The following is a 27100-nucleotide window of genomic DNA, read 5'->3' as shown; positions in this document are numbered from 1 at the left end:
TTGTACTTCATTCAAATTTGGACAAAGAAACCAAAATGGAAATTGAAAGAGAAGACAATTCTATAGTAATAAAAGTGTAATATGCTAATTAGACTGGACAGCCAAATGACCTTCCAGACATCATTCTGGACGTCCTTCCAGATGAAGCCATGGTGGTAGGGGCAGAGGTGGTTAGGGGCAATCAGGCAGGCAGGCAAGCAGTTACAGGCAATCAGGCAGGCAGACAGAGAAAGTTAGGGGCAATCAGGCAGGCAGGCAAGTGGTTAGGGATGATCAGGCAGGCAGGAAGAGTGGTTAGGAGAGATCAGGTGAGCAGTAAGGGGCGATCAAGCAGGTAGACAGAGTGGTTGGGGCTATGAGGCAGGCAGGTGAGCAGTTAGGGGCAATCAAGCAGGCAGGCAGAGGAAGTTAGGGGCAATGAGACAAGTAGGTGAGCAGTTAGGGGTGATCAAGAAGGCAGGCAGAGGGGTTAGGGGTGATCAAGAAGGCAGGCAGAGGGGTTAGAGGCAATAAGGCAGGCAGGCAAGTGGTTAGGGGTAATGAGGCAGGCAGGTGAGTGGTTAGGGGTGATGAGGCAAGCAGACAGAGGGGTTAGGGGCGATCAGGCAGGCAGGCAGGCAGATGAGCGGTTATGACCTAGTGATCCTGGATTGTGAGAGGAATGTCCAACTGCTAGTTTAGTCCTGATCCCCAACTGGCAGTTAAACATTCCCTGAGGGGTTCTGGATTATGAGAAGGTGCAGGTCAAGCTGAGGGGACACCCCCCTGCTGTGCATAAATTTTGTGTACTGAGCCTCTAGTTCTTCCATAATGAAGAAGACTGATTAATGCTATCTTAAGACTGAAGAGGATAAAATGGCACCACTTTTCTATAAAGAATCTGAATTGTTAAAAGGTTTTTATATTGAAATACTATACAATATATGATTGAATCCATCCAAAGACAGTAGTAAAATGGAAAGAAATCAATAATTAAATGAAAGCCACATGTAATTTATTCTTTGAACAATCATGAAAATACACTATACACTGAATCTTCTAAATATATGAGTTCTATTTTTTCCAGTGCTGTATATCAGAAAACTTTCCTTATACAGAACTTTTCTAGTTAGCTCTTCAGCCCAGAAAACTAAATTTAGTGTTGCCTGTTTTATTTCCTAATAAATTGAACTTACTTTACATTTTCTCTTAGTTGCTTCACTAGTTTAATATTAACATCTGCTTCCAATAATGCTGTGCATACTTCTTTTAGCATAGCATTTAATACCTGCAAATAAGCACAAATTGAAATGCTCAGTGTATTATTTTCAATTCAATCATATAAAAACAATGGTTGATAAGTCATCATATACTATCATAGCTAAATAAAAACAATATTACATTATTGAGGAAACAAAAAGTTTTGTTAGCTTTAGAGATATCATCTTATAAAATGTCTAGTCATTTTGTCAAAATAATACATTCTATTTAGTTTTATTCAACTAAATATTAATTATAATTTTATTCCGATATTAAATAATAAAGACAATATATAAGCCAAAAAAGTTACTACACAATAGTGTTGCCAGTGAAGTTTTCTATGTCACTGAACACCTTCTGTTTGCTGATACACAACACTTTATATTCACAATATCTACTTAACTGGACTACCATGAGGAAAATGTAACAAAATAAAATGATCCAGTCTACTGTTTCCATTCAGAGCAGAGGAACAAAGTGAAAAGGAAATGATCCTCCACTAACAACTTACTATCATCACATATTAGTTGAGTGGTAAGTCATCATGATTAAAAGATCAAAATTAAAAAGTCTTAAGAACTGACAATGGCCGAAACCGGTTTGGCTCAAAGGATAGAGCGTCGGTTTGGGGACTGAAGGGTCCTGGGTTCGATTCCGGTCAAGGGCATGTTCCTTGGTTGCGGGCACATCCCCAGTGGGGGGTGTGCAGGAGGCGGCTGATCGGTGAACTCTCTCTCATCGATGTTTCTCTCTATCTCTCTCCCTTCCTCTCTATACAAAATCAATAAAATATATTTTTTTTAAAAAGAACTGACGATATGCTCCATGGTTAGAATGTTGGCTCGCACACTGAAGGGTCCAGGTTTTGATGCCCTTCCGGGAGGCAACCAACAGATGTGTCTCTCTCACTGATGTTTCTTTCTCTCTTTTCCTCCCTCCCTTCCTGCCTCTCGTTCTCCTAAAAAATAAAAATAAAAAATAATAATAAATAAAAAATGTCCTCAGGTGAGGATTAACACACACACCAAAAGAAAAGATGAGGCTTTTGCTGCTCATGTAAATAAGTGTTTACACACTAGAAGGTAAACTCCATGAGGGCAGGGATATAGCCCTTGTAAACATTTGTGTGCCCAACATTGGAGCACCTAAGTATGTACAGCAAATCTCAATGGACATAAAGGGATTGACAGCAACAGTCATAGTAGGGTTTTAGTACCCTATTAACATTAATGGATAGATCTTCCAGACAGAAAATAAATAAGAAATAGTGGCCTTAAATAACACAGTAGATCAAATGGATTTAATTGTATCTTCAGAGCATTTCACTTCAAAGCAGCAGGATATATTCTTTTCAAACACATTTTCTAGGATAAACCACAGTTAGTACATAAATCAAGTCTCAAAAAATTTATGAAGACGAAAATCATATCAAGCATCTTCACTTACCATAAGGTTATGAAACTAGAAACCAATCATAAGATAAAGACTAAAAAACACATGAAGACATGGAGGCTAAAGAACATGTTACTAAACAAGAATGGGTTAACAATGAGATCAAGAAGAAATAAAAAGATACCTTGGAATAAATAAAAATGAGAACACAACAACCCCAAATCTACACAGCAAAAGCAGTTCTAACAGGGAAATTCATAGCATTACAGAACTACAAGAAAAATGTAAAAAAAAAAACACAAGAAAAATGTAAAAAAAAACCCACAAAAAAAACCCCCCAACAATCTAACTTTACATTTAAAGAAACTTGAAAAAGAACAACAAACAAAGCCCAAAGTGAGTATAAGGAAGAAAGTAATAAAAATAAGAGCAGAAATAACAAAATAGAGTATAAAGAAATGATACCAAAGATCAATGAAACCAAAAGCTGGTTTATTGGAAAAATGAATAAGATTGACAGACTTTTAACCAAACTCATCAGGAAAAAAATAGAGGACCCAAATGAATAAAATAAAAAATGATATAAACAGGAGAAGTAACAATTGACACCAAGAAAATACAAAGAACTGTAAGAAAATATTATGAAAAACTATATCCCAACAATTTGGAAAATCTGGATGAAATGGATAAATTGCTAAAATATACATTCTTCTAAAACTTAATCAGGAAGAATCAGAGAATCTCAGACAGATTATAACTAGAAAAATGAAAGTAGTAATAAAAAAAAAAAAAACTACCAACAAACAAAAGCCCTCAACTGGATGACTTTACAGATGAATCTTACCAAATGTTCAAAGAACTAACACCTATCCTTCTCAAATTATTCCAAAAAATTCAAGAGGAGGGAAAACTCCTAAGCTCATTTTATGAGGCCAGCATTATCCTAATTCCGAAAACCAGATTAGCAAGCCAGATACAGCAATACATTAAAAAGTCATACACAATAGTCAAGTTGGGATGCAAGGTTGGTATAATATCTGCAAATGAAGGATAAAAACCTCATGATCATATCAATAGATGCAGAAAAAGCATTTGATAAAGTCTAACACCCATTTATGATAAAAACTCTCAGCAAAGTAGAAATAGAGGGAACATTCCTCAACATAATAAAGGCTACAGATGACAAACCCACAGCCAACATCATACTCAATGGGCAAAAACTACAAACCTTACCGTTAAGTATGGGAACAAGAAAGGGATGCCCACTTTTACCACTCTTACTCAACACTAGAGGCCCGATGCCCTCGCTGCCGGCACCAGCTTCCCTCTGGCACCTGGGAACTGGGCTGGCTTCCCTCGGCCGGCTTTGTCAGAAAGGACGGTCAAATTAGCATATTATTCTTTTATTATAGAAGACAGCACTGGAAGTTTTAGCCACAGCAATCAGACAACAAGAAGAAATAAAAGGCATTGAAATTGGAAAAGAAGAAGTAAAACTGTTGCCCTTGCAGTGATTAGAACACTGACCCATACATGGAAGGGCTGTAGGTTTGATACCTGATGAAGGGCACATACCTGGGCTGTAGTTTCGATCCCTGGCGCTGGTTGGGGCACATGCAGGGGGCAACAAATCAACGTGATGTGTCTCTCTCACTTCAATGTTTCTCTCTCTTGCTCTTTTTTTTTTTTCTCTCTCTCTTCCCCTCCTCTTTAAAAATCAATGGAAAAAATATCCTTGGTAAGGATTAACAAAATAAATAAATAGTTTTTTAAAAAGAAGTAAAGCTGTCACTATTTGCAGATGATACAATACTGTATATAGGGAACTCTAAAGATTCCACCAAAAAACTACTAGAATAAATGAATTCAGTAAAGTAGCAGAATACATAATAAATACCTGAAATTAAATGCATTTTTTAATATTAATAATGAACTATCAGAACAGGAAACTAAGAAAATAAACCAATTCACAATTGCTTCAAAAAATAAAATAAAATACCTAGAAATAAATTTAACCAAGGATTAAAAGACCTATACTTGGAAAATTATAAGAAACTGAAGAAGAGATAAATAAGTGGAAGTATATTTGTTCAGGATAGGAAGAATTAGCATCCCTAAAATATCCATACTACCCAAAGTAATCAATAGATTCAACACAATTCCTATCAAGATACCAATGGCATAGTTCACTGAACTTAGAATAAATATTCCAAAAATGTATATGGAACCACAAAAGACCCAGAATAGCCACAGAATCTTGAGAAAGAAGAACAAAATTGGAGGAATCATGCTCATCTAATTTCAAACTACACTACAAGGCCACAGTAACCAAAACAGCATCGTACTGGCATAAAAACAGGCATATAGATCAATGGAAGAATAGAGAAACAAACCCATGCCTTCACTTTGGTAAATTAATATTTGACAAAGGAAGCATATAATGGGGTAGAGATAGTCTATTCAATAAAAGGTGTTGGGAAAAATGGACAAATATGTGCAAAAAAAAAAAAGAAAGAAACTAGACCACCTTCTTATATCATATACAAGAATAAACTCAAAATGGATTAAAGACAAATGTTAGATTTCAAACTATAAAAATCCTAAAAGAAATCTTAGGCAGTAAAATCTCAGACATTTCTCTTAGCAGTATTTTTTTCTGTTATGTCCCCTTGGGCAAGGGAAACATAAGAAAAAAATAAACAAATGAGACTACATTAAACTAAAAAGGTTTTGCACAGCAAAGAAAAACATCAACAAAATGAAAAGACAATCCACTGAATGGGAAAACATATTCAGCAGTGATACATCAGATAAGGGGTTAATATCCAAAATATATAAAGAACTTATAAAACTCAATACCAAAAAAAAACCCCCAAACAATCTAATTAAAAAATGGGCAAAGGACATGAATAGATACTTCTCCAAAGAGAATATACAGATAGATGGGCAACAGACATATGAAAAATGCTCAATGTCACCAATCATCAGAGAAATGCAAATTAAAACTACAATGAGATATCATCTCACACTTGTCAGAATGTCTAACATCAATAAATTAACAAACAGCAAGTATTGGTGAGGATGTGGAGAAAAGGGAACCTTCATGCACTGTTTGTGGAAATGCAGACTGGTGCGACCACTGTGGAAAGCACATGGAGCTCCCTCAAAAATTTAAAAATGGAACTGCCATTTGACCCAGCAATCCTATTTTTGGGAATATATCCTAAGAATCCTGAAGCACCAAACAGAATATATGCATCCCTATGTTCATAGCAGCATTATTTATAATAGTTAAGATCTGAAAACAGCTCAAGTGACCATCAGTAGATGAGTGGATTAAAAAGCTGTGGTGTATTTACACAATGGAATACTATGTAGCTGTGAAAAATAAGGACCTCTTACCCTTTGTGACAGCATGGATAGATCTGCAGATTATTATGCTAATATGCCAGTCAGAGAAAGATAAATACCATATGATCTCATTAATATATGGAATCTAATGAACAAAATAAACCAACAAACAAAATATAACCAGAGGCATGGATACATGGAACAGACTGACAAATGTCAAGAGGAGAAGGGTTTGGGGGGGAGGAGGTCTGGATAGAAGGATGTGAAGAGACTAGCCAAAGAATATATATGCATTGTCCATGGACATAGACAAGAGTGTGCTAAAGGTCAGGAGAGGGGTGGCCAGGGGCTGGGTAGAGGTGAGCAAAGGGGAAGAAAATGGAGGACATATGTAATAGTGTCAACAATGAAAACAAATTTAAAAATAAAACTGCCTTATGACCCAGCAATCCCACTTCTGGGAATATATCTGAAGAAACCTGAAAAACTGATTCTTTGCTATTTTCAATAGCCAAGATTTGGAAGTAGTCCAAGTGCCTATTAATAGATGAGTGGATAAAAAAGCTGTGGCACAGATAATAATTAAAAAAAAAAAAAAAAAAAAAAAAGCTGTGGCACATCTACACAATAGGATTCTACGCAGCCATAAAAAAAGCAGGAAATCTTCCCTTTTGTGACAGCATGGATGGACCTAGAGAGCATTATGCTAAGTGAAATAAGCCAGCCAGAGAAAGACAAGAACTATATGATTTTACTTACATGTGGAATCTAAAGAACAAAACTAACAAACAAAGCAGAAACAAACTCATAGATACAGAGAACAGACTGACAGCTGTCAGAGGGGAAGGGGGTTGAGGGTTAGGTACAAAAGGTTGAAGGGATCAAGCAAAGAAAAAAAACACAAAACTTCATAGACACAGACAAAGTGATCACCCGTGTGAAAAGGGGCTGGGAGAGGTAGGTGAGGGTGAAAGGGCAATAAACGGCAATGGAGGAATTGACTTCAGGTGATGGATACACAGTACAATATACAGTTGATGTAGTATAGAACTGTACACTTGAAACCTATAATTCTATTAACCAATGTCACCCTAAGAAATTCAAGGGAAAAAAAAGTCCCAGATGAGGAATTAGAGAAAAGATTCTAATCTGGTTCTTCCAATAAATAAACATGTGCAACTTACTTTCTGTTGTTATTAAGTGAGAGGCAGGACTAGCTGAGCTCAAAGATGATCCCAAAATTATTTAATACCATTAGCTTATTATATTGATAACAAATTTATAATTAAAAATTTTTTTCAAACCTCCAAGTTAAGTACTTTTTACCTATTATTTAATTTGATTCTTATAATCATAGGTAAATACTATTTTCTGATTTTATACATTAAGGAAGCTTAAGTTGACTTGCCTAAATTTTTATCACACACCTACTAAGTAGGATATTAAATAAGGCCTTCCAAAACCAAAGTCAATACTTTTCCACTGGCACCACAAAATATAAAGTATTCTTGTGGATTAAAATAATCTTTTTTCAACTGACAAACCATTAAAACAAATCGTGTGGGAAAAAGATAAATCTTCACAAAAAAGCTAGGCAAAAGAGTATTTCAAATACCATATAAGGAGTCAGCTTTCAAAATTTCCAAAAAAAATGCCCTGGCCAGGGAGCTCAGTCTTCCCATACATAAAAAGTTGGGGGATTAATCCCCACAGAAATAAATGAGGACTTCAGAGAAAATAAATCAAAGTAGAAAAGATGAAAATATTAGTCTTATATAAAAACTAGAGGCCTGGTCCACAAAATTTGTGCATGGGAGGGGGGGGGGGGTGTTGTCTCTCAGCCCAGCCTGTACCCTCTCCAATCTGGGATCCCTTGAGAGATGTCTGACTGCACATTTAGGCCCAATCCCAGTGGGGTTCAGACATCCTTCTCACAATCCAGGGCTGCTGGCTCCCAACTCCTCACCTGCCCCTGCCTGATTGCCCCTAACCGCTTCTGCCTGCCAGCCTGATCACCTCCTAACCATTCCCCTATCAGCCTGATTGACACCCAACTGCTCCCTGGCCAGCCTGATTGCCCCTAACTACCCTCCCTTGCCATCCTGGTTACCCCTAAATGCCCTTCCCTGCAGGCCTGATCCCCTCCAACTGCTCTCCCCTGCAGGCCTGGGTATGCCGCAACTCTCCTCCCCTGCAGGTTTGGGTCTCCCCCAACTGCCCTCCCCTGCAGACCTGGTCACCCCCAACTGCCCTGGTTGCCCCCAACTGTCCTCCCCTGTTGGCCCAGTCAACCCCAACTGTCCTCCCTGCTTGCCTGATCGCCCGCAACTGCCCTCCCCTACAGGCCTGGGGACCCCCCAAATACCCCCCTCTGCTGGCCTGGTCACCCCTAACTGCCCACAACTGCTCTCTCCTGCAGGCCTACTTGTGGTGGCCATCTTGTGTTTTGGAGTAATGGTCAATTTGCATATTACTCTTTTATTACCGTGTTTCCCTGAAAATAAGACATCCTCTGAAAATAGGACCTACTTACAGGTTTCCTTCTGAGTGAAATATAAGGCATCCCCCAAAAATAAAGCCCCCCCCACCCCCAGGCTAAACATGAGAGATTTGGTCCACTGATTCTGAAAGAAATGGAGTCACAAGAAATTCACCAGGAAATTTAGGAATTGGATTGTTATGATGATGTTCCAGAAGATGATGACATGATTGTCATTGAATAAATGAGTAAATTCTTGATACTGTAGGATTCACAGTTTGGTTTGTGTTGACAACTACCGTACTACCGTACCGTATACAGGTAATAAATTTCCTTTATTTTCATTTAACAATAAATGTGTACCGTATTCTTCATGGAAAAATAAGACATCCCTTGAAAATAAGACCTAGCGCATCTTTGGGAGCAAAAATTAATATAAGACACTGTCTTATTTTCGGGGAAACAGGGTAGATAGGATGCTAAATAAAAGTTGAGGAGAAAAGGTCAGGTATACACATGCCTACCCAGGAAGAAAGAAGCAGAACACTGAAATTTTAGGCCTATGTTAGGAGACAAACAAAAGTCTATTTCCAGCCCAGCCAGTGCAGCTCAGTGGTTGAGCACTGATCTATGAACCAGGAGATCATGGTTCGATTATCAGTCAGGGCACATGCCTTATGATCCAGCAATTCCATTTCTGGGAATACGTCTGAGTGGTAGGTTCAATCCCCAGTAGGGGGTATGCAGGAGGCAACCGATCAGTGATTCTCTCTCATCATTTACATTTCTATCTCTCTCTCCCTCTCCCTTTCCCCCTGAAATAAATTTGAAAATATATTTTTTGAAAAGTATATTTCCAAATCTCAGACATTTTCAGAATATTAAATGTCATTTTTACATATAAGTCAAGGTTTTTTTTCTGTTTTAATTCTTCAAAGAAAGTTAAAATTTTAATAGGAAGATTGTCGACTCAATAAAAAACACACTATTATATCCATTTTAGGTTTTTATCTATACATATTAAATCAACATTAAGATAAATATAAACATAGAGATTATTAATAATCCATCTCCCCAATGGTAGGGATGATGTGCAATAATATATATTTCACATACCTCTTCATTGATAATGGTGGCATTGCTCAATGAGCGTAATGCTGATGTTATTTTTCTTCCAAGGTCTGCTAGTACCATCTTGGAGGCTTTAAGATGTGATTACAAGAAAATCTAGGAGGAAAAAATAAATTAAATAAAAACACTTGAAAACAATCAATACCAGGTTTCCACAACTATAGACTTCTAAAGAAGAGTATTAAAATTAAAGTACTCTAGGGTTTAGATATTATAACTTCAATTTCTATAGCCTCATACTGCAGCTTTAATACAGGCAGATCCAAACATAAAGCTGTCACTAGGTTATGACACCTTATAATTGGGATATTCTATAGGAATCAGTAAATTCAACATGTCAGATAATGTTTGGAGGAAACAATGACATGATCACAAATTAAATCTATTCTCATTTTGGACATACTTGTGAGTATGAGTAATTGATGTATCATGTACATTTTTAAATGAAGAGAGATAGAAAAAAAGAAAAGTTTTTAAAAAGTTAATCCCCCACCCAGGAAACATTGTCTAATTTACCAAATTGAAGGACTTATTTTTATTTTTTTTAAAATATATTTTATTGATTTTTTTATCAGAGAGGAAGGGGGAGGGATAGAGAGTAAGAAACATCAATCAGCTGCCTCCTGCACACCTCCCATTGGGGATGTGCCTGCAACCAAGGTACATGCCCTTCACCAGAATCGAACCCGGGACCTTTCAGTCTTCAGGCTGACGCTCTATACACTGAGCCAAACCGGTTAGGGCTTGAAGGACTTTTTAAAAAATATTTTGCCCTGGCTGGTTTGGCTCAGTGGATAGAGTATCAGTCCATAGACTGTAGGGTCCTATGTTTGATTCCAGTCAAGGGCATGTACTTCAGTTGCAGGCTTCATCCCTGGCCCTGAACAGGGGCCAGGGGTGCATGGGTGAGATGGGTGAGGCAACCAATCAATTATCTCTCTTACATTGGTAATTTTCTCTCTCTCTCCCTCTCCCTCCCCCTTCCACTCTCTCTAAAAATCAATGGGAGAAATATCCTTAGGTAAGGATTAACACACACACACACACACACACACACACACACACACACACCCCAAACTATTCTGAATCACAATTTAAGCAAAAGTTTTATTTAATGAATCAAACTTTTCACACACATTACATGATCTCATTTTATTTTTGTAACAATCAGGAACAGTGGTATATTATTCATCTCCCTATTTTAAAGCTGTTCTTGATTCCCCAACTCTAAAGTAAAATAACCCCAAGGCTCTCCCCAGCTCTAAAATGTTAATGGTTTTATAAAGTGTGTAGATGTACCTACTACACATTAAGCCAGGATGCAAAGACTCATAGATGATAAACAAGCAAATATGACTTACAGCGTCCCTGCCCTCAAGTTATCTCCCAGCTGGCAAGACAAGACACATGAATAAAGAGCAAAAGAAATTAAATATTAAAAGAGAATCCCTTTAGCCTGACTGTCTTTGGACTGGATATTAGCTTTTTCCTGCCTTCAGACTCAAACTGAAACAGCTCCTTCTAGGTCCCAAGCCTGCCAGCCTCTAAACTGAACTACAATAGTATCATATAACTTCAGCTCTGCTCTCCTGAGTCTTGTATCTTATGTGGTTGTTTTTTTTTAAACCTGCCAGGGCCTGAGTCTCCATCTTGTTGACTCACCCTGTTGATCTTGTGACTGTCAGCCTCCATTATCACATGAGCCAATTCTCATATAAGTCTCTTTTTATACGTATGTATAGACATACACACATCCATTGGGAGAGCCTTGATTAATACCAGTAAAGTACTAGTTTAAAGCTAGCAATAAAAGTTTATGGTTAGCCCTAACTGGTTTGGCTCAGTGGATGGAGTGTCGGCCTAGGGACTAAAGGGTCTCAAGTTTGATTCCGGTCAAAGGCATGTACCTTGATTGTGGGCACATCCCCAGGAGGGGGTGTGCATGAAGCAGCTGATCAATGTTTCTCTCTCATCTATGTTTCTAACTCCCTATCCTTTTCCCTTTCTCTCTATAAAATATCAAAATATATTTTTATAAAAAGTTTATGGTTAACTGCCAATGATTGATTACTTTAGTAAAAATTCAAAGGAAGAAAAAACAGGCTCAAGTACACAGAGTAGGCTTTATTGAAAAGGCTGAATATGAATCTGATCCTGAAATATGGGTAGAATTTGTATAGGTGGAGAAGAGGACAAAGGGAATTTGAAGAAAGTGAAATGGCACAACCAGAAATGGAGACATGGAAAAAGCCTGGGACATGTTTAAACCTTATATTTGCACTGTACTTATAGTTTAGTGAGTATTATTTGGGGGACAGTAAATAAAACATTCTGGTCGTGACAGAGGGTTATATAGTTCAAAGGAAATACAGAATACAAAAAGCTCTAAAGAACCAGGTTAAGAAATATCAATTGTCCAATATAGCAATTTTGGCAGAAAAGTTCATTGCTCAAAAACAACTATTTTAGTAACTCTTCCAAACTAATCTAGTCTAATGTATCTAGACTAAATCCCATCTATACAGTATACAGGAGATTAAAAATAAAATAAACAGTAGAGAAAAAGAGCTGACTTGTGGAGAGATGAGGGGAGTCAAAAGAAAAAGAAAGCGAAAGTGAACTCAAGAACCAATCACTGGCAAAGACATCCAAGTTGAACTCTAAATTAAACACTACCCTTTTACTGAGGAAAAATTTCATAATTAGGAACCTAAAATATTACTGCCAACACTTGATGGAACTGGAAAAAAAAATGTACTTACCATAATTATTTGCAGTTACATGGTTACTTAACTTGAAAGAGCAACAGCTTCATAGAAAAGACGCGGAACTTTTTATTTATTATCCCATACTCATAAACTAAATTATTATTGCTCAAGTAAACATGTACTCTAGAGGTTAAGAAATAAGATCCAGATGTTTTAGTTCATTTCCTATACCACTACATTACCAGGAGTGATATAATTCTAATTATGACACCACAATTAACTTTTTTAAAGATTATGTCATAAGAGATCATCCTCCATTTTAAAAAGCTATACAAGTTAACTCTCAAAAATAAACCAGCCCTAACCGGTTTGGCTCAGTGGATAGAGTGTCGGCCTGTGAACTGAAGGGTCCCAAGTTTGATTCCAGTCAAGGGCATGTACCTTGGTTGCGGGCACATCCCCAGTAGTAGGTGTGCAGAAGGCAGCTGATCGATGTTTCTCTCTCATCAATGTTTCTAACTCTTTATCCCTCTCCCTTCCTCTTTGTAAAAAATCAATAAAATGTATTTTTTAAAAATAAACCAATCTTCCCATATTGACTGGCTCTTTTAAAATAAAAAATACTTCTCTGAAGTTTCCTAACACATTTTTCCTTATGTAAGTACTTATTGGCATCATATTTTAAAATATATTTGCCTGTTTATAAAAACATGCACTCCAGTAGAGAATAATATTTAATATAATTTAACTTCTGCAGTGTTTTCTCTGCAATTTTCAAGGGTGTGTTTCTGAAAACTATGGTGTTAGAATTCTGCTCAAAACCTCAACAACTTCCCATTTCATGCAGAGGGAAAGTCTTTAAAATGAATGGAATGTAAGACATTCCCAAATAACATACAAACACTCTTTTGTAATCAACTGACCTTGCTGTGGATGCTGCATGTTTCAACCTCAGGGCCTTAGTACTAGCTGGCATACTCTTCCCCTGGCTGACAATATAGCTCCCTCCCGCATCTCCTATTGAGATATAATTTCTCAATAAGACCTTCCCTAATCATTTGTTTAAAATTGCAAAGCCTCTGATTTTATTTTTTAAAAAGTATATTTTATTGCTTTTTTACAGAGAGGAAGGGAGATAGTTAGAAACATCGATGAGCGAGAAACATCAATCAGCTGCCTCCTGCACACCCCGCTACTGGGGATGTGCCCACAACCAAGGTACAGGCCCTTGACCGGAATTGAACCTGGGACCTTTCAGTCCATAGGCTGACGCTCTATCCACTGAGCCAAACCGGCTTCGGCTGACCCTTTATTTTTTCTTGTTGTTCTAGTATCAACTAACACACAATTTACTTATATTGTTTATGGCCTGTATGTCCCAACTGAAATGTAAGCTGCATGAGGCCAGGTATTTTTGCCTCTTTTGCTCTGTCCAGTGACCTCATTGCTTTATCTACCCTCAATCTTATATAGTAAGCCTTTTGTGAAAATTATTTTTATTAATGAATGATGTATTTAAGACCTTAGGTAAAAAGGAAGACTAGAGAACCAAAGTCATGAGAAAGGCCTTACAAAGATCTCTTAAAGACAATTAAAAAACCAATGAAGAAAACATGACAATTCAAAAGATAAACAATGACCTATATAACTGATATTATACAGTGAACATTCATTTTCCATTATTTAAAAATTATACTATGTTGTATACCTAACACTAATATTGTATGTCAACTATAATTGAAAAAAACAACCAGCCCTAGCTGGTTTGGCTAAGGGGATGCAGGGGTCCTCAAACTTTTTAAAGTGGGGGCCAGATCACGGTCCCTCAGAGAGCTGGAGGGCCGGACTATATGAACTACTAATTCCTACTGTAACACCTCGGCTGCGCTCACTGCCCAAAAAACCTGGCCGGCCGGATCAGACTCCTCTGCGGGCCGCATGTGGCCCGCGGGCCGTAGTTTGAAGACGCCTGATGCATCAACTTGCAAACTGAAGGGTCCCAGGTTCAATTCCAGTCAAGGGCACATGGCAGGTTATGGGCTTAATCCCCAGTAGGGGGTGTGCAGGAGGCAGGCAAGTGGTTAGGGTTGATCAAGCAGTCAGGCAGAGGAAGTGAGGGGCGATCAGGCAGGCAGACCTTCAGTGCACCTGGCCCAGACTCCAACCCCTGATCAATGATTCTCTCTCAGAATTGATGTTTCTATCTCTCTCCCTCTCCCTTCCTCCCTGAAATCAATAAAAATATATTTAAAAAGGAAAGAAACCATAAGCAGCAAAATCTCAGACATCTCTAGTAGCAATATGTTTGCCAATATATCTCCTAGAAATAAAAGAAAACATAAATGGGACTACATCCAAATAAAAAGCACAGCAAAAGAAACCATCAACAAAATTAAAAGGGATCCCACTATATGGGAGAACATATTGCCAATGATATGTCTGACAAGGGGTTAATTTCATATATATATATATATATATATATATATATATATATATATATATATATATATATCTCCTCATACAACTTAAAAGAAAGACAAACAAGCCGGGACTGGTTTGGCTCAGTGGATGGAGCGTCGGCCCGCGGACTGAGAGGTCCCGAGTTCGATTCCGGTCAAGGGCATGTACCTTGGTTGCGGGTACATCCCCAGTAGGGGGTGTGCAGGAGGCAGCTGATGGATGATTCTCTCACATCGATGTTTCTAACTCTCTATCCCTCTCTCTTCCTCTCTGTGAAAAATCAATAAAAATATATTTTAAAAAAATTTTTTAAAAAAATAAATAAATAAAAGACAAACAATTCAATTAAAAAATGGGTAAAACGCCCTACCAGTTTGACTCAATGGATAGTGTTCTATGGATGGAAGGGTCCCAGGTTCAATTCAGTGTCAAGGGCAGTTACCTGGGTTGTGGGTTCAATCCCCAGTAGGGGGAGTGCAGGAGGAACCCGATCAATGATTCTCATCACTGATGTTTCTATCTCTCTCTCCCTCTCCCTTCCTCTCTGAAATCAATAAAAAAAAATATTTTTTAAAATGGGCAAAGGATCTAAATAGATACTTCTCCAAAGTGGACATACCAGATGGCCAAAAGACATGAGAAAAAATGCTCCAAGTCACTGATCATCAGAGAGATACAAATTAAAATGACAATGTGGTATCACCTCACACCTGCCAGAATGGCTACCATCAACAAATCAACTAATAAGTGCTGGTGAGGATGTAGAGAAAAGGGAACCTCAGTACACTGCTGGTGGGAATGCAGACTGGTGCAGCCACTATGGAATATAGTATGGTGTTACCTTAAAAAATTAGAAAAGGAACTGCCATTTGACCAAGTGATCCCACTTCTAGGAATACATCCTCATAATCCCAAAAAATACCAATCAGAAAGAATATATGCACCCCTATGTTCATAGCAGTGCTATTTACAATAATTAAGATCTGGAAGCAGCCCAAGTGCTGCTTAAAAAAAAAAAAAAAAGCTGTGGTACAGTTATACAATGGAATACTATGCAGCTGTAAAAAGGATCTCTTATTATATATATATATATATATATTAACATATATATTAATATGGTAAGAGATTCTTCTTTTATATATACATATATACACATATATATACATATACATATACATATACATATACATATACATATATATATATATATATATATATATATATATATATTTGATTTTTTACAGAGAGGAAGAGAGGGATAGAGATTTAGAAACATCGACGAGAGAGAATTATTGACCAGCTGCCTCTTGCACACCCCCCACTGGGAATGTGCCCACAACCAAGGTACATGCCCTTGACTGGAATCAAACCCAGGACCCTTCAGTCCGCAGGCCAATGCTCTATTCACTGAGCCAAACTGGTCTCGTCAAGGATCTCTTACCCTTTAAGATAGCATGAAAGGACTTGAGAGTATTAGGCTAAGCAAAATTAACCAACCAGAGAAAAACAAGTATCACATGACCTCATTTACATGTTGCATTCAATGAATAAAATAAATTGATGCATAAAATATTAGGTCTAGTAATAATTAATGTCGTTTTCTAATACTTTTTTTAAATCGTATTTAAACAATACAACAAAATTTAATCAACAATATAGTTGCCATTGTTTTCTACTACTTGTGCCCAACGCTCAGGAAGCATTTTAATCCCTCTGTTGTAAAATTCTTGTGATTTTGATGCCAAAAATTCGGTCAATGCATATTTGAGGCATTCTTCATTATTAAATTTTTTTCCAAGAAGAAAGTTTTGCAAAGAACGAAACAAATGGTAATCGGAAGGGGCAATATCAGGAGAATATGCAGGTTGAGGGAGAACTTCCCATTCCAACTGGCGCACTTTTTCAGCAGTGATTCTTACAGTATGCAGTCGTGCGTTATCGTGGTGAAGAATTACGCCCTTCCGATTAATCAGCGCGGGTTCTTTTTCTCTTAAAGCTTGGGCTAACCTTTCCAATTGGGCACTATACACTGCACTTGTAATGGTTTGGTTAAATGGTAAAAGTTCATAATGAAGAATTCCTTTAAAATTCCACCAAACACACAACATCACTTTTTTCGCATGCAAGTCAGGTTTTGGCGTGGGCTGCGGAGCCTCATTTTTGTCCAACCATTGAGGCCGCCTTTTCAAATTAACATACAGCACCCATTCTTCATCTCCGGTAACAATTTGCTCTAAAAACGGCAAATGGTTTTGACTAGAGAGGAGCGAACTGCAAATTGTGACTCTTTGATTACGGTTGTTGTCGGTCAACTCATGAGGAACCCATTTTCCAAACTTTTGGACTTTGCCAAGTGCACGCAATTGATTGGAAATTGTTTTTTGTGAACAATTTAAAGTTGTCGCAAGCTCTTGTTGGGTAATTTGAGGACTTTGCACCAAAAGAGCTTGAAGAGCTTCTTGATCAAAATTGGACACACGGCCTCGACCACTCTTGTCATCTAACGAAAAATTTCCCTCGCGAAATTTCTCAAACCAACGCTGGCATTTTCTGGCGCTAACTGCATCTTGACCAAGAGCACTACAGATGTTTTTTGCAGCCTCACTTGCTTTTCTTCCTAATTGGAACTCGTAAAGCATGCAGTGCCGAATATGCTCTTCATCTGCCATCTTCTTAGCCCTAGTTTTGCAACAAAAACCAAACCAAACACAAACTTTTTCAAGCAAAACTTGTTAATTGCACTTCACACGTTCTGTAGATACCATGTGTTTGAAGGTTATGTCAATACAAGTCAACGCCAAGCAAGATTTTAAACGAATGTTTAAAAACGACATTAATTATTACTAGACCCGATAGATCCAGAGAAACATGGAAGCATGCATCAGACTGAGGAATCTCAGAGGGAACATAAGATGGGAAAAACGATACTACTACCTCAGAAGGATCATGTTATGTACTATTTTTTAAAATCAGGGGTGAAAAATGTAGCTGCCCATACAACAACAGCAAGATGCTTTTCACTGGCTTTAAAAGTATGGTCACTGGTGCATGCAGCGTCCCAGATTGTGAGAGGGAGTCTAACTGTCGGTTTAGGCCTGACATCCCCCCAGGGGCCCAAGGGGTCCTGGATTGCGAGAGGATGCAGGCTAGGCTGAGGGACTCTTCCCCTGCACCCCATCGTGCATAAATTTTGTGAACCGGTTCTCTAGTTTAATAATAAAAAGAAATGAAGTACTGACACATGCTGTAACACTCAGTGTTTCCCAAAGTGTGGTACACATAGAGTTTGGTGGGGGTACGCGTTGCACCGGAGTTTGGTGGGGATATGCACTGCACCGTGCTTAGCTGCGCCTAATTCTATGTTCTCATGAGTACAAGGGGGACTCAGCGTTACGAAAATTATAGAAGGGGTACACATATGTCAAAAGTTTGGGAAACACTGATGAAAACATTATGCTAAATGAAAAACAACAGTGACAATAAAAGCATATTTTATATGATTTCATTTATATGAAATGTCCCAAAGAAGCAAATCTAAAGAGACAGAAAGTGGATTAATAGTGGCTTAGGCTTGGGAGTATGGGGGAAAGGAGGAGTGACTATTAATGGTAACGGGGTTTCTGCATGGAATGATAAAAATGTTCTAAAGTTGATTGTGGTGATGGTTGCACAACTCTGTAAATAAATAAAAACCACTGAATTATACACTTTAGGTAAACTAAAGTTTCATAAATTTTATAAATACCTAAATTTTATTTCAGTAAAACTGTTAGAAAATGGTATTTGTCATCTCAGAATGGTAAATACTACTAAATTATTTATTTATATATATGTATATATATATTTGTAATTTCCAAATTTTTGGCAATGACTAGGTATTATTTTCACATAGCTAAGGAAAAAATTAATTATTTTTCAAAGTGCTTCTTGTGAAAACTAGAGTGATATTACATTATTAAGTTCTGATGGAGTTGCCACTTGTATTCATTTAGTTATTCATTCATTACACACCTTGAAGAATTGTTTTAGCAGAAGAAAAATTCTAACTCCAAGTCAACAAATTACAACAACTTAACAGATAAGACTCTTCTGTTAACTTCAAAAGATAAATTATATATCACATCACCAATGACTTCGCTGGTGTGATGACTTGGGGAGAGTGAAGAGGGAAGTAGAAATAAGGAATAGTCTTAATTTTGCAGCAAAGGTTATATTCATTTATGTTATGTCAAAACGTTTCAAATTCTTCATTAAAATGGTTTTCAAATTTTAAAACTCATTTTTAATATTAAAAATAAAATCACTGCAACACTTTAATAGCAGAAAAGGTATACCAAAAATTCAATCAGCAACAAGGGGAAATACCTCAAAAACACTGGGAATCATTTCTTTAAAATACTTCTGGCTGTCAGGTCAATCATTAAAACAATCTTTATATAAACTGCTAGCAAAAAAACTCCAAAAATTAAAGCAAGGCAAGTTAAAGGAATTCCTTGGAAATAGTTTGCATTGAAGCTGAAAAGAACATATGGAGGATGAGTTATTTCAATAACATTTAGGTAATACTAGCTGAAAATTAAACACTCTATCATAATCTCCAAGGATAGTAACTTTAGAAGGTTTCTAGGAAGTGGTCTCATCTAAATTGTTTTGTAGAAGAGAAAACAAGGCATCTATATTTTGAAAAACTGCACTGGCTATACTGATGTGCATCCAAAGTTAATGATCACTGTATAAATCAATACCCCTCGAAGGAAATAAGAGAATGAAAAGTCTGTTCCGTTTTAAAAATTATAAACAATGCAGCAAACACATTAGAGTGAGAAAAACTTGAGAGCAAGGAGAGTACACACTTGAACTGGGAAAGCAGAAAGTACTTTGGAGAGAAGGGCTGGAGTCAAGAGCCAACTCATACAGCAGAATCTATAGGACCAAATAGCCAAGTATCGATAGCTGTGGAGAATGAAGAAGAAATAAAAGGCAAAAATGATTGTAAGAAAGCCAGTTTAAAAAACCAGATGGCTAGTGATGCCATTAACCAATAAATGGAAGGAAAAAGAAATAAAAGAAGCTGTTTTGAAAGTTAGTTACTAGAAAAAAGGTTCAAGGAGATTAAAGGTTTTTTGTAATGTTTTACTACATAAGTTGGATAATAAATATATAGATATTGACTTTATTATCCTTTTTTAACTGAACAAACAAATAACATACAAAATTCAACTAGAAACAAAGGGTCAAAAACTCACTAGGGATCACTGCTTTTATACACCTTTGTATCTAAGATATAGGTAATAATTTCTATTTTTTATTATTATTATTATTTAATATATTTTATTGATTTTTTACAGAGAGGAAGACAGAGGGATAGAGAGCTAGAAACATCGATGAGAGAGAATCATCCATCAGCTGCCTCTTGCACATCCCCTACCGGGGATGTGCCCGCAACCAAAGTACATGCCCTTGACCGGAATCGAACCTGGGACCTTTCAGTCCGCAGGCTGATGCTCTATCCACTGAACCAAACTGGTTTCGGCTAGGTAATAATTTTTAAAAAGGGAAACAAAAAAAGGAAGGTGGAGGTAAGGAATTTGGTTTTAGACCTAAATTATTTGCAGAACTGAAGAACTATATCACTCAGAGATAGAAACTAGAGAAAAATATTTGGAAATGATTAGCATACAAAAATAATGCCACGGACGCCATGGATATAGATGAGAACTCTCCAGGAGAATTTGTGGAAGACTGTTTGGCTTATGTCCATAGCGAAGGGCCAACTAAAAGGAGAGTCAATTGAGACTGAGAATAATCAAAGGGATAGAAGCTTTTACTAATTCCATTTCCCAAAAGCATACAGAAAGATATCAATTTAAAAAATAAAGAAGTTACTCTTTATGGTTATCTTACTTAGTGGCAGGCAGGTCCAGAATTTCCAGATAGCTGGAGTTACAGAAGTAATCTGTGGGGAGGAGGGCTTAAAGATGCTTTTGCATAGTACTACATTAAGTCAGAAAATACTAATTGTCCGTATCAAAAAATCAAGGGAAAGAGGTTTCAGGAAAGTATTTCCCCTCCCCTTTAGGACCACCATTGGTATACTGTAAGCACGGCACCAAATGTGTTACCGAATCTTTCAATCCTCCTATCTTTTTTTCTCCCTTCATTTTAATAAACAGACTTTACTTTTAGAGCAGTTTTAGACTCGTAGCAAAATTGAGCAGAAAGTACATAGAGTTTCCATATAACCCCTTGACCCCCATATATGTATAACCTCCTCCAGTATCAACATCCTCTTAATAAGCTTATTAGGTAATGAAGAAACTGAGGCTAGATGGAATTGCTTAATCAGGATCACAAATCTCTGTACCTCTCACCTGTATTCCCACAGCTGTCCTGGCTCCTATATGTTTCTAGAGTTTCTCATTACTCATCTAGACACAGAATATTTTTACATGCTTCTCTTTTATTGTACTGTTAGCTCTTCAATGATAAGAGTTTGTGTCATTCATCTCTGTATCCCTATAGCTAATCATGGGTAAATATTTTGTTGAATTAAGCACATGAAAAAAAAAAAAAGTGGGTGAGAACAGCATCAAGAAAGCCAATAGGAGAAGTAGTTTCAAGAAATGGATGGGTAATAGTGTAAATGCTACGGAGAGCCATCAGTACACCGTAAATCATCACTGACATTGAACTGATATCCCTTATTCACATACTGCCCGCCTGCTATCGGCGGGACTATGTGTTAAGCACAATGAACACGAAAATATAAAATCTGGGACACGTCAAAAGACCGTCGGGGAAGCAGTCATTAACTACATTCTTCATAAGGACAGCAAATCAAAGATTCAGGCCTGCAATTGCCTACACCTGTTATTCGGCTCGAGTAAACCTGAAGTCCGCTTAAAAGGGTCTCAGCTTATCTTTCCATAAAACTTCTGATGGGCTAAATGAGGCGGAAAGGGGCCAAAGCCCCGCGGCATGGGTGATGACAGCAGGTGGCCAAGGCCAGTGGGCTCTCCCGGAGCCTCTCACCTCCTAAGCGGGGTGGGGGCCGCGGCCAGCTGCCAGTCTGGGGCGGGAAAACACAGACACTTACCTCAAAAGCACCTCTACGGCCGTGGCCCGAAGGGGCCGGGAACGCCTTCGCGAGGCCCCACGCCGCGGGGTTAATCGGAAGGAAGCCGGGACCAGACGGGGAGGTACGACGCCACACACCGACTTTCCAAACTCTCTAAACGAGGAGTCCCGGAGCCCGGCGCCGCGACGCCAACTCCCACCAGCTGGAAGCCCGACGACTGCCACCGAACCTTCCGCCCAATGAGGAAACGTCACCACTCGGGGGAGTCCAGCCTTTCTAGGGGAGGACGCACTTCCGCTTCCGGGGCACCCGCGGCGTTCCTTCACTGCGTGGACACGGTACCTGGGGATGTTCCTTTACTCCCACGGACTTGAGACGCTCGCTCTCTATCGCTCAACACCTGCGGCAGCAAAGTTATTGAACGAGGAGGCGACCTCAGGAAAGAAGTCTGGCCTCGAGGAGCCGCCTTAAGGGAAAGGGACTAAGCTGAGCAATACTTAAGGGGAACGGTGAGAGCGGAGGGTGCGCTCAAGTATAGGAATTCCTCGCGCCCCGGAGAACTGCAACCAGGGGGCGGGGCTTAGGGCGACGTAACAGCTGCCGGTCTCTGCGTGCGCGTGCGCTGTGCGCACCTTCCCAGCGTGGTGTTCTGCTGCAACATGGAGTTCAGCTCCGCGCGGCAGGCAATACTGCAACTACTCCGAACCGTGGCTCCGGCAGACCTCCCCGCTCTGCTCGAGTGGATGCGAACTTCCCGTAAGCAATCAGAACCAGAGGCAGGCGGTTGGGTCAAGGATATGTATGCTATGAGGACTGACTTTGGGGATTTAGGGTGAGGCCAGAAGCCACTCTTGGGGGATCTCTACTCTGCTGGAAGGGTCTGGTGGAAGAGGACACGTCTCAAATGTTGGCAGGTCGAGAGTCCAGTTTGGGATCAGGTGCACGACGATGGAGGGCTGGCTCTGGGTGGTTTGTGATTGCGCTGCAGACTTCGGACAAGCCGTTAGAGGCTCCTGGTGCCTAACCCTTTTCCTGAAGGAGGAAGAGGGAGGCGGGTGGCCTCACCCCTCCCCCTCATTGCTCCCACAAACTTGTGACAACCAGTAGCGTGCTACCCGAAAAAGCACTTTGTAAGGGAAGTTTTAGGCTGTAGAGCTGAAAGTTTCACCCTGCAGGCAGAATCATTTTTTCAATTGTAATATGGACCATTGATGTAATAACATTTTTTTGGTGGGGAGGGGGAGAAATGGGGAAAAGGCTGATTTTAAACTTTTAACAAAACTAGTAACAGTAATATCAAAAAGCACAAGTTAGCGCTCTCCCTCTCCGAGCACGTGGTGCCTTTCCCTTCCTTCCCACCCCCTGGCTCCTTACCTTAAGCTTCTCACTCCCAAGCTCCAGGGACTCTTCCTTTACTTCCACAACTTGTTTCCTAAGCCCATTTCTTCAAGGAATTACGTTTTCTATCTCTAATTTACCCAATAAACGTTCTCTTACAAAAATAAAAGGCGCAAGTCAGAATCGAGGAAATTTAAAATACGTCTAGTTATTGAATAATGTAGTGATCATTTTACACAAGTTAAAGCTTGGTGAATGCACAAGAAAATTGAATGTTGCTTGTTTGGGAAGTAAGCCAAATCATACTATGCCAAAACATTGATTCCCATGTTTATTTTCATCCAGACTCATGACTTGAAATACCTGTTTGTTAACGACTCCCAATTTTAGACTTTTAATCCTCACTTCTTCCTGGAATTCTCTATGTGATGTTAGAGTCGATCACTAGGTTTGGGTATTATTATTTATTATTACACATTTGGGGATGTCATTTTATAGAAGATGCCAAATTACAATAAACTTGGACATCAGATAGTAAGATTTTAGCCTGGAAAGCAGTGAAAACCAGAGATTTAGCTTCATATTTATACTCACATACACAATTCAAGATAGGAATACCCAAGATGTGCTGAGACCCCTGTCACTTTATTTAAACCCTGTATTGCCAGTTTTATTCATCATATTCCCTTGTTTACAAAACAGTACCAATTTCCACTTGTTTGTGTGTTGTTTTTTCCTACGTTCAAAAGCTCTGAGTGCCTACAAAAGGGTCATCTATGCCTGATTCTGGCCATTGCACATAGGCCAAAAATCCTTGCCATCAAAGATTTAATTTCTTTGGAGCCATTTGAAGTCTAAATCTCCACTTTTAGAGGCATCAAATGAGACTATATTTTTCAAAATCAGAAAAAATTCAAGCGTGTTTTAGAAGATAATTTTATAAACAAGAAGACCAAATTACACTGGCCAAAGAATACATTTTTGCTTTTTAAAAAATATATTTTTTTATTGATTTCAAAGAGAAGGGAGAGGGAGAGATCGGCTGCCTCCTGCATGCTTCCTTATAGGGGATCAAGCCTGAAACAGGGCATATGCCCTTGACCGGAATTGAACCCAGGACTCCAGTTCACAGGTGGATACTCTATCCATTGAGCCAAATCGATAAAGGCCATTTTCACTTTATTTATTTATTTATTTATTTATTTAAAGTATTACAGATAGTAGTACATATGTCTCCTCCCCCCCCCAAATTGACCTTACCTCAGCCTCCTCTACCCCTCAGCACATACCCTCACCCCCCTCCCAGTGTCTTGCATCCATTGGTTATGCTAATATGCATGCATACTTGTCCTTTGGTTTTTCTCTAGCACGCCCCCCCCCCCCCCCCCCCCCCCGCCCTCCTCAGCCTTCCCACCATCGTTTGAGTCTGTTCCATGCTTCTCTGCTTCTGTACCTATTTTTGTTCATCAGTTTATAATGTTCTTTATTACCCATAAATGAGTGAAATCGTGTGGTATATTTCTTTCTCTGACTCACTTATTTCACTTAGCATAATGCTCTCCATCCATGCTGTTGCCAACTGTAAGAATTCCTTCTTTTTTATAGTAGTGTAGTATTCCATTGTGTAGATGTACCACAGTTTTCTAATCCACTCATCTGCTGATGGGCATTTAAGCTGTTTCCAAATCCTAGCTAATGTAAATAGTGCAACTATGAACATAGAGGTGTATATATCCTTTCTGATTGGTGTTTCTCTTTTCTTGGGATATATTACTAGAAGTGGTATTACTGAGTCAAATGGCAGTTCCATTTTTAATTTTTTGAGGAAACACCATACTGTTCTCCACAGTGGCTGCACCAGTCTGCATTCCCACCAGCAGTGAAGGAGGGTTCCTTTTCTCTGCATCCTCTCCAGCACTTGTCATTTGTTGATTTGTTGATGATAGCCATTCTGATAGGTGTGAGATGGTACCTCATTGTTTTGATTTGCATCTCTCCGATGATTAGTGACTTTGAGCATGTTTTCATATGTCTCTTGGCTTTCTGAATGTCCTCTTTTGAAAAGTATCTATTTAGGTCATTTGCCCATTTTTTGATTGGGTTGTTAATCTTCCTTTTGTTAAGTTGTATGAGTTTCCTGTAAATGTTGGAGAGTAAACCCTACTGGAGATAGGATTGGCAAATATGTTCTTCCAGGCAATGGTCTTTCTTGTTGTTTTGTTGATGGTTTCTTTTGGCTGTGCAGAAGCTTTTTTTTTTTTTTGTAGTCCCATTTGTTTATTTTCTCTTTAGTTTTCATTGCCCTAGAGGAGCTGTATTGTTAAATATATTGCTACAACAAATGTCTGATTTTTGCTGCCTATGGCTTCTTCTAAGATTTTTATGGTTTCCCATCTTATGTTTAAGTCCTTTAACCATTTTGAGTTTATTTTTGTGTATGGTGTAACTTGGTGGTCTAGTTTTTTTTTGTTTTTTTTTGTTTGTTTGTTTGTTTGTTTTTTTTGCAAGTAGCTGTCCAGTTTTCCCAACACCATTTATTGAAGAGACTATCTTGACTCCACTGTATGGTCTTGCCTCCTTTGTCAAATATTAAGTGAGCATAATGTCTTGTGTCAATTTTTGTGTTCTCTCTTTTGTTCCACTGGTCTATATGTCTGTTCTTGTGCCAGTACCAGCTGTTTTGAGAACAGTGGCTTTGTAATACAGCTTGATATCTGGTATTGTGATTCTTCCAACATTGTTCTTTCTCAAGATTGCTTCAGCTATTCTGTGTCTTTTTTATTCCAGATGGATTTTTGGAGAACTTGTTCTAGGTCTTTGAAGTATGCCATTGGTATTTTAATGGGGATTGCATTGAATTTATAGATTGCTTTGGGTAGTATGTACATTTTAATGATGTTGATTCTACTAATCCATGAACATGGTATATTTTTCCATTTGTTCTTGTTTTCCTCTAGCTCTTTTTCAGCGTTCTGAAATTTTCTGAATACAGGTCCTTTATCTCCTTGTTATGTTTATTCCTAGGTATCTTAATTGTTTTGTTATAATGGTAAGTGGGATTGCTTTTTTTTAATTTCTCTTTCTGTGAGTTCATTATTGTTGTATAGAAAAGCTATAGACTTCTGGGTGTTAATTTTGTATTCTGCTACATTGCCGAATTCATTTATTAAGTCTAGTAGTTTTTTGATGGAGTCTTTGGGGTTTTCTATGTACAATATGTCATCTGCGAATAAAGACAGTTTTACTACTTCTTTTCCAATTTGGAAGCCTTTTATTTCTTCTTGTCTGATTACAATGGCTAGTACTTCCAGTACTCTGTCGAACAGGAGTGGTGAGAGTGGGCATCCCTGTCTTGTTCCTGTTCTTAGTGTAAATAGTTTTAGTTTTTGCCCATTGAGTATGATGTTGGCTGTGGGTTTGTCATATATGGCTCTTATTATGTTGAGGTATGATCCTTGCTGAGGGTTTTTAACAAGAAAGGGTGTTGGATTTTGTCAAATGCTTTTTCTGCATCAGTGGATATGATTATATGGTTTTTATCTCTCAGTTTGTTTATATGGTGTATCACATTTATTGATTTGTGGATATTGTACCATCCTTGCATCCCCGGAATAAATCCCACTTGGTCATGGTGTGTGAACTTTCTAATGTACTGCTGGATTTGATTTGCTAGAATTTTGTTAAGGATTTTATTAAGGATTCATGAGGGATATTGGCCTATAATTCTCTTTCTTTGTATTGTCTTTATCTGGTTTTGGAATTAGGATAATACTGGCCTCATAAAAAGCTTGGAAGTGTTCCTTTCTCTTAGATCTTTTGGAATAGTTTGAGGAAGATAAGTGTTACTTCTTTGAATATTTGGTAAAACTCCACTGTGGAGTCATCTGGGCTAGGGCCTTTATTTCCTGGGAGGTTTTTTGGTTT

At 38.3% G+C, this 27100-nt stretch overlaps 2 protein-coding genes across 5 annotated transcripts in view; one reads left to right on the top strand and one right to left on the bottom strand.

Annotated features, from left to right (window-relative positions):
* SRP54 (signal recognition particle 54) overlaps positions 1–22112 on the bottom strand; it is a 49123-nt gene extending 27011 nt beyond the window's left edge. The window contains exons 1-3 of the mRNA XM_036451786.2: positions 21857–22112; positions 9578–9688; positions 1176–1267 (exon numbers count right to left, since the gene is read on the bottom strand). Coding sequence (XP_036307679.1) covers positions 1176–1267; positions 9578–9655 — 170 coding nt within the window. The 5' untranslated portion in view covers positions 9656–9688; positions 21857–22112. The remainder of the gene's footprint in view (positions 1–1175; positions 1268–9577; positions 9689–21856) is intronic.
* Positions 22113–22308: 196 nt separating this feature from the next.
* LOC118726663 overlaps positions 22309–27100 on the top strand; it is a 29844-nt gene continuing 25052 nt past the window's right edge. For all 4 annotated transcript variants that reach the window (XM_036451757.2, XM_036451754.2, XM_036451756.2 and 1 more), the window contains exon 1: positions 22309–22594. In XM_036451757.2, coding sequence (XP_036307650.1) covers positions 22498–22594 — 97 coding nt within the window. In that variant the 5' untranslated portion in view covers positions 22309–22497. The remainder of the gene's footprint in view (positions 22595–27100) is intronic.

This window comes from Pipistrellus kuhlii, unplaced genomic scaffold (genome assembly GCF_014108245.1).
Source record: "Pipistrellus kuhlii isolate mPipKuh1 unplaced genomic scaffold, mPipKuh1.p scaffold_m20_p_1, whole genome shotgun sequence".
Lineage (NCBI taxonomy): Eukaryota > Metazoa > Chordata > Mammalia > Chiroptera > Vespertilionidae > Pipistrellus > Pipistrellus kuhlii.
This window is presented reverse-complemented; position numbering and strand designations above follow the sequence as displayed.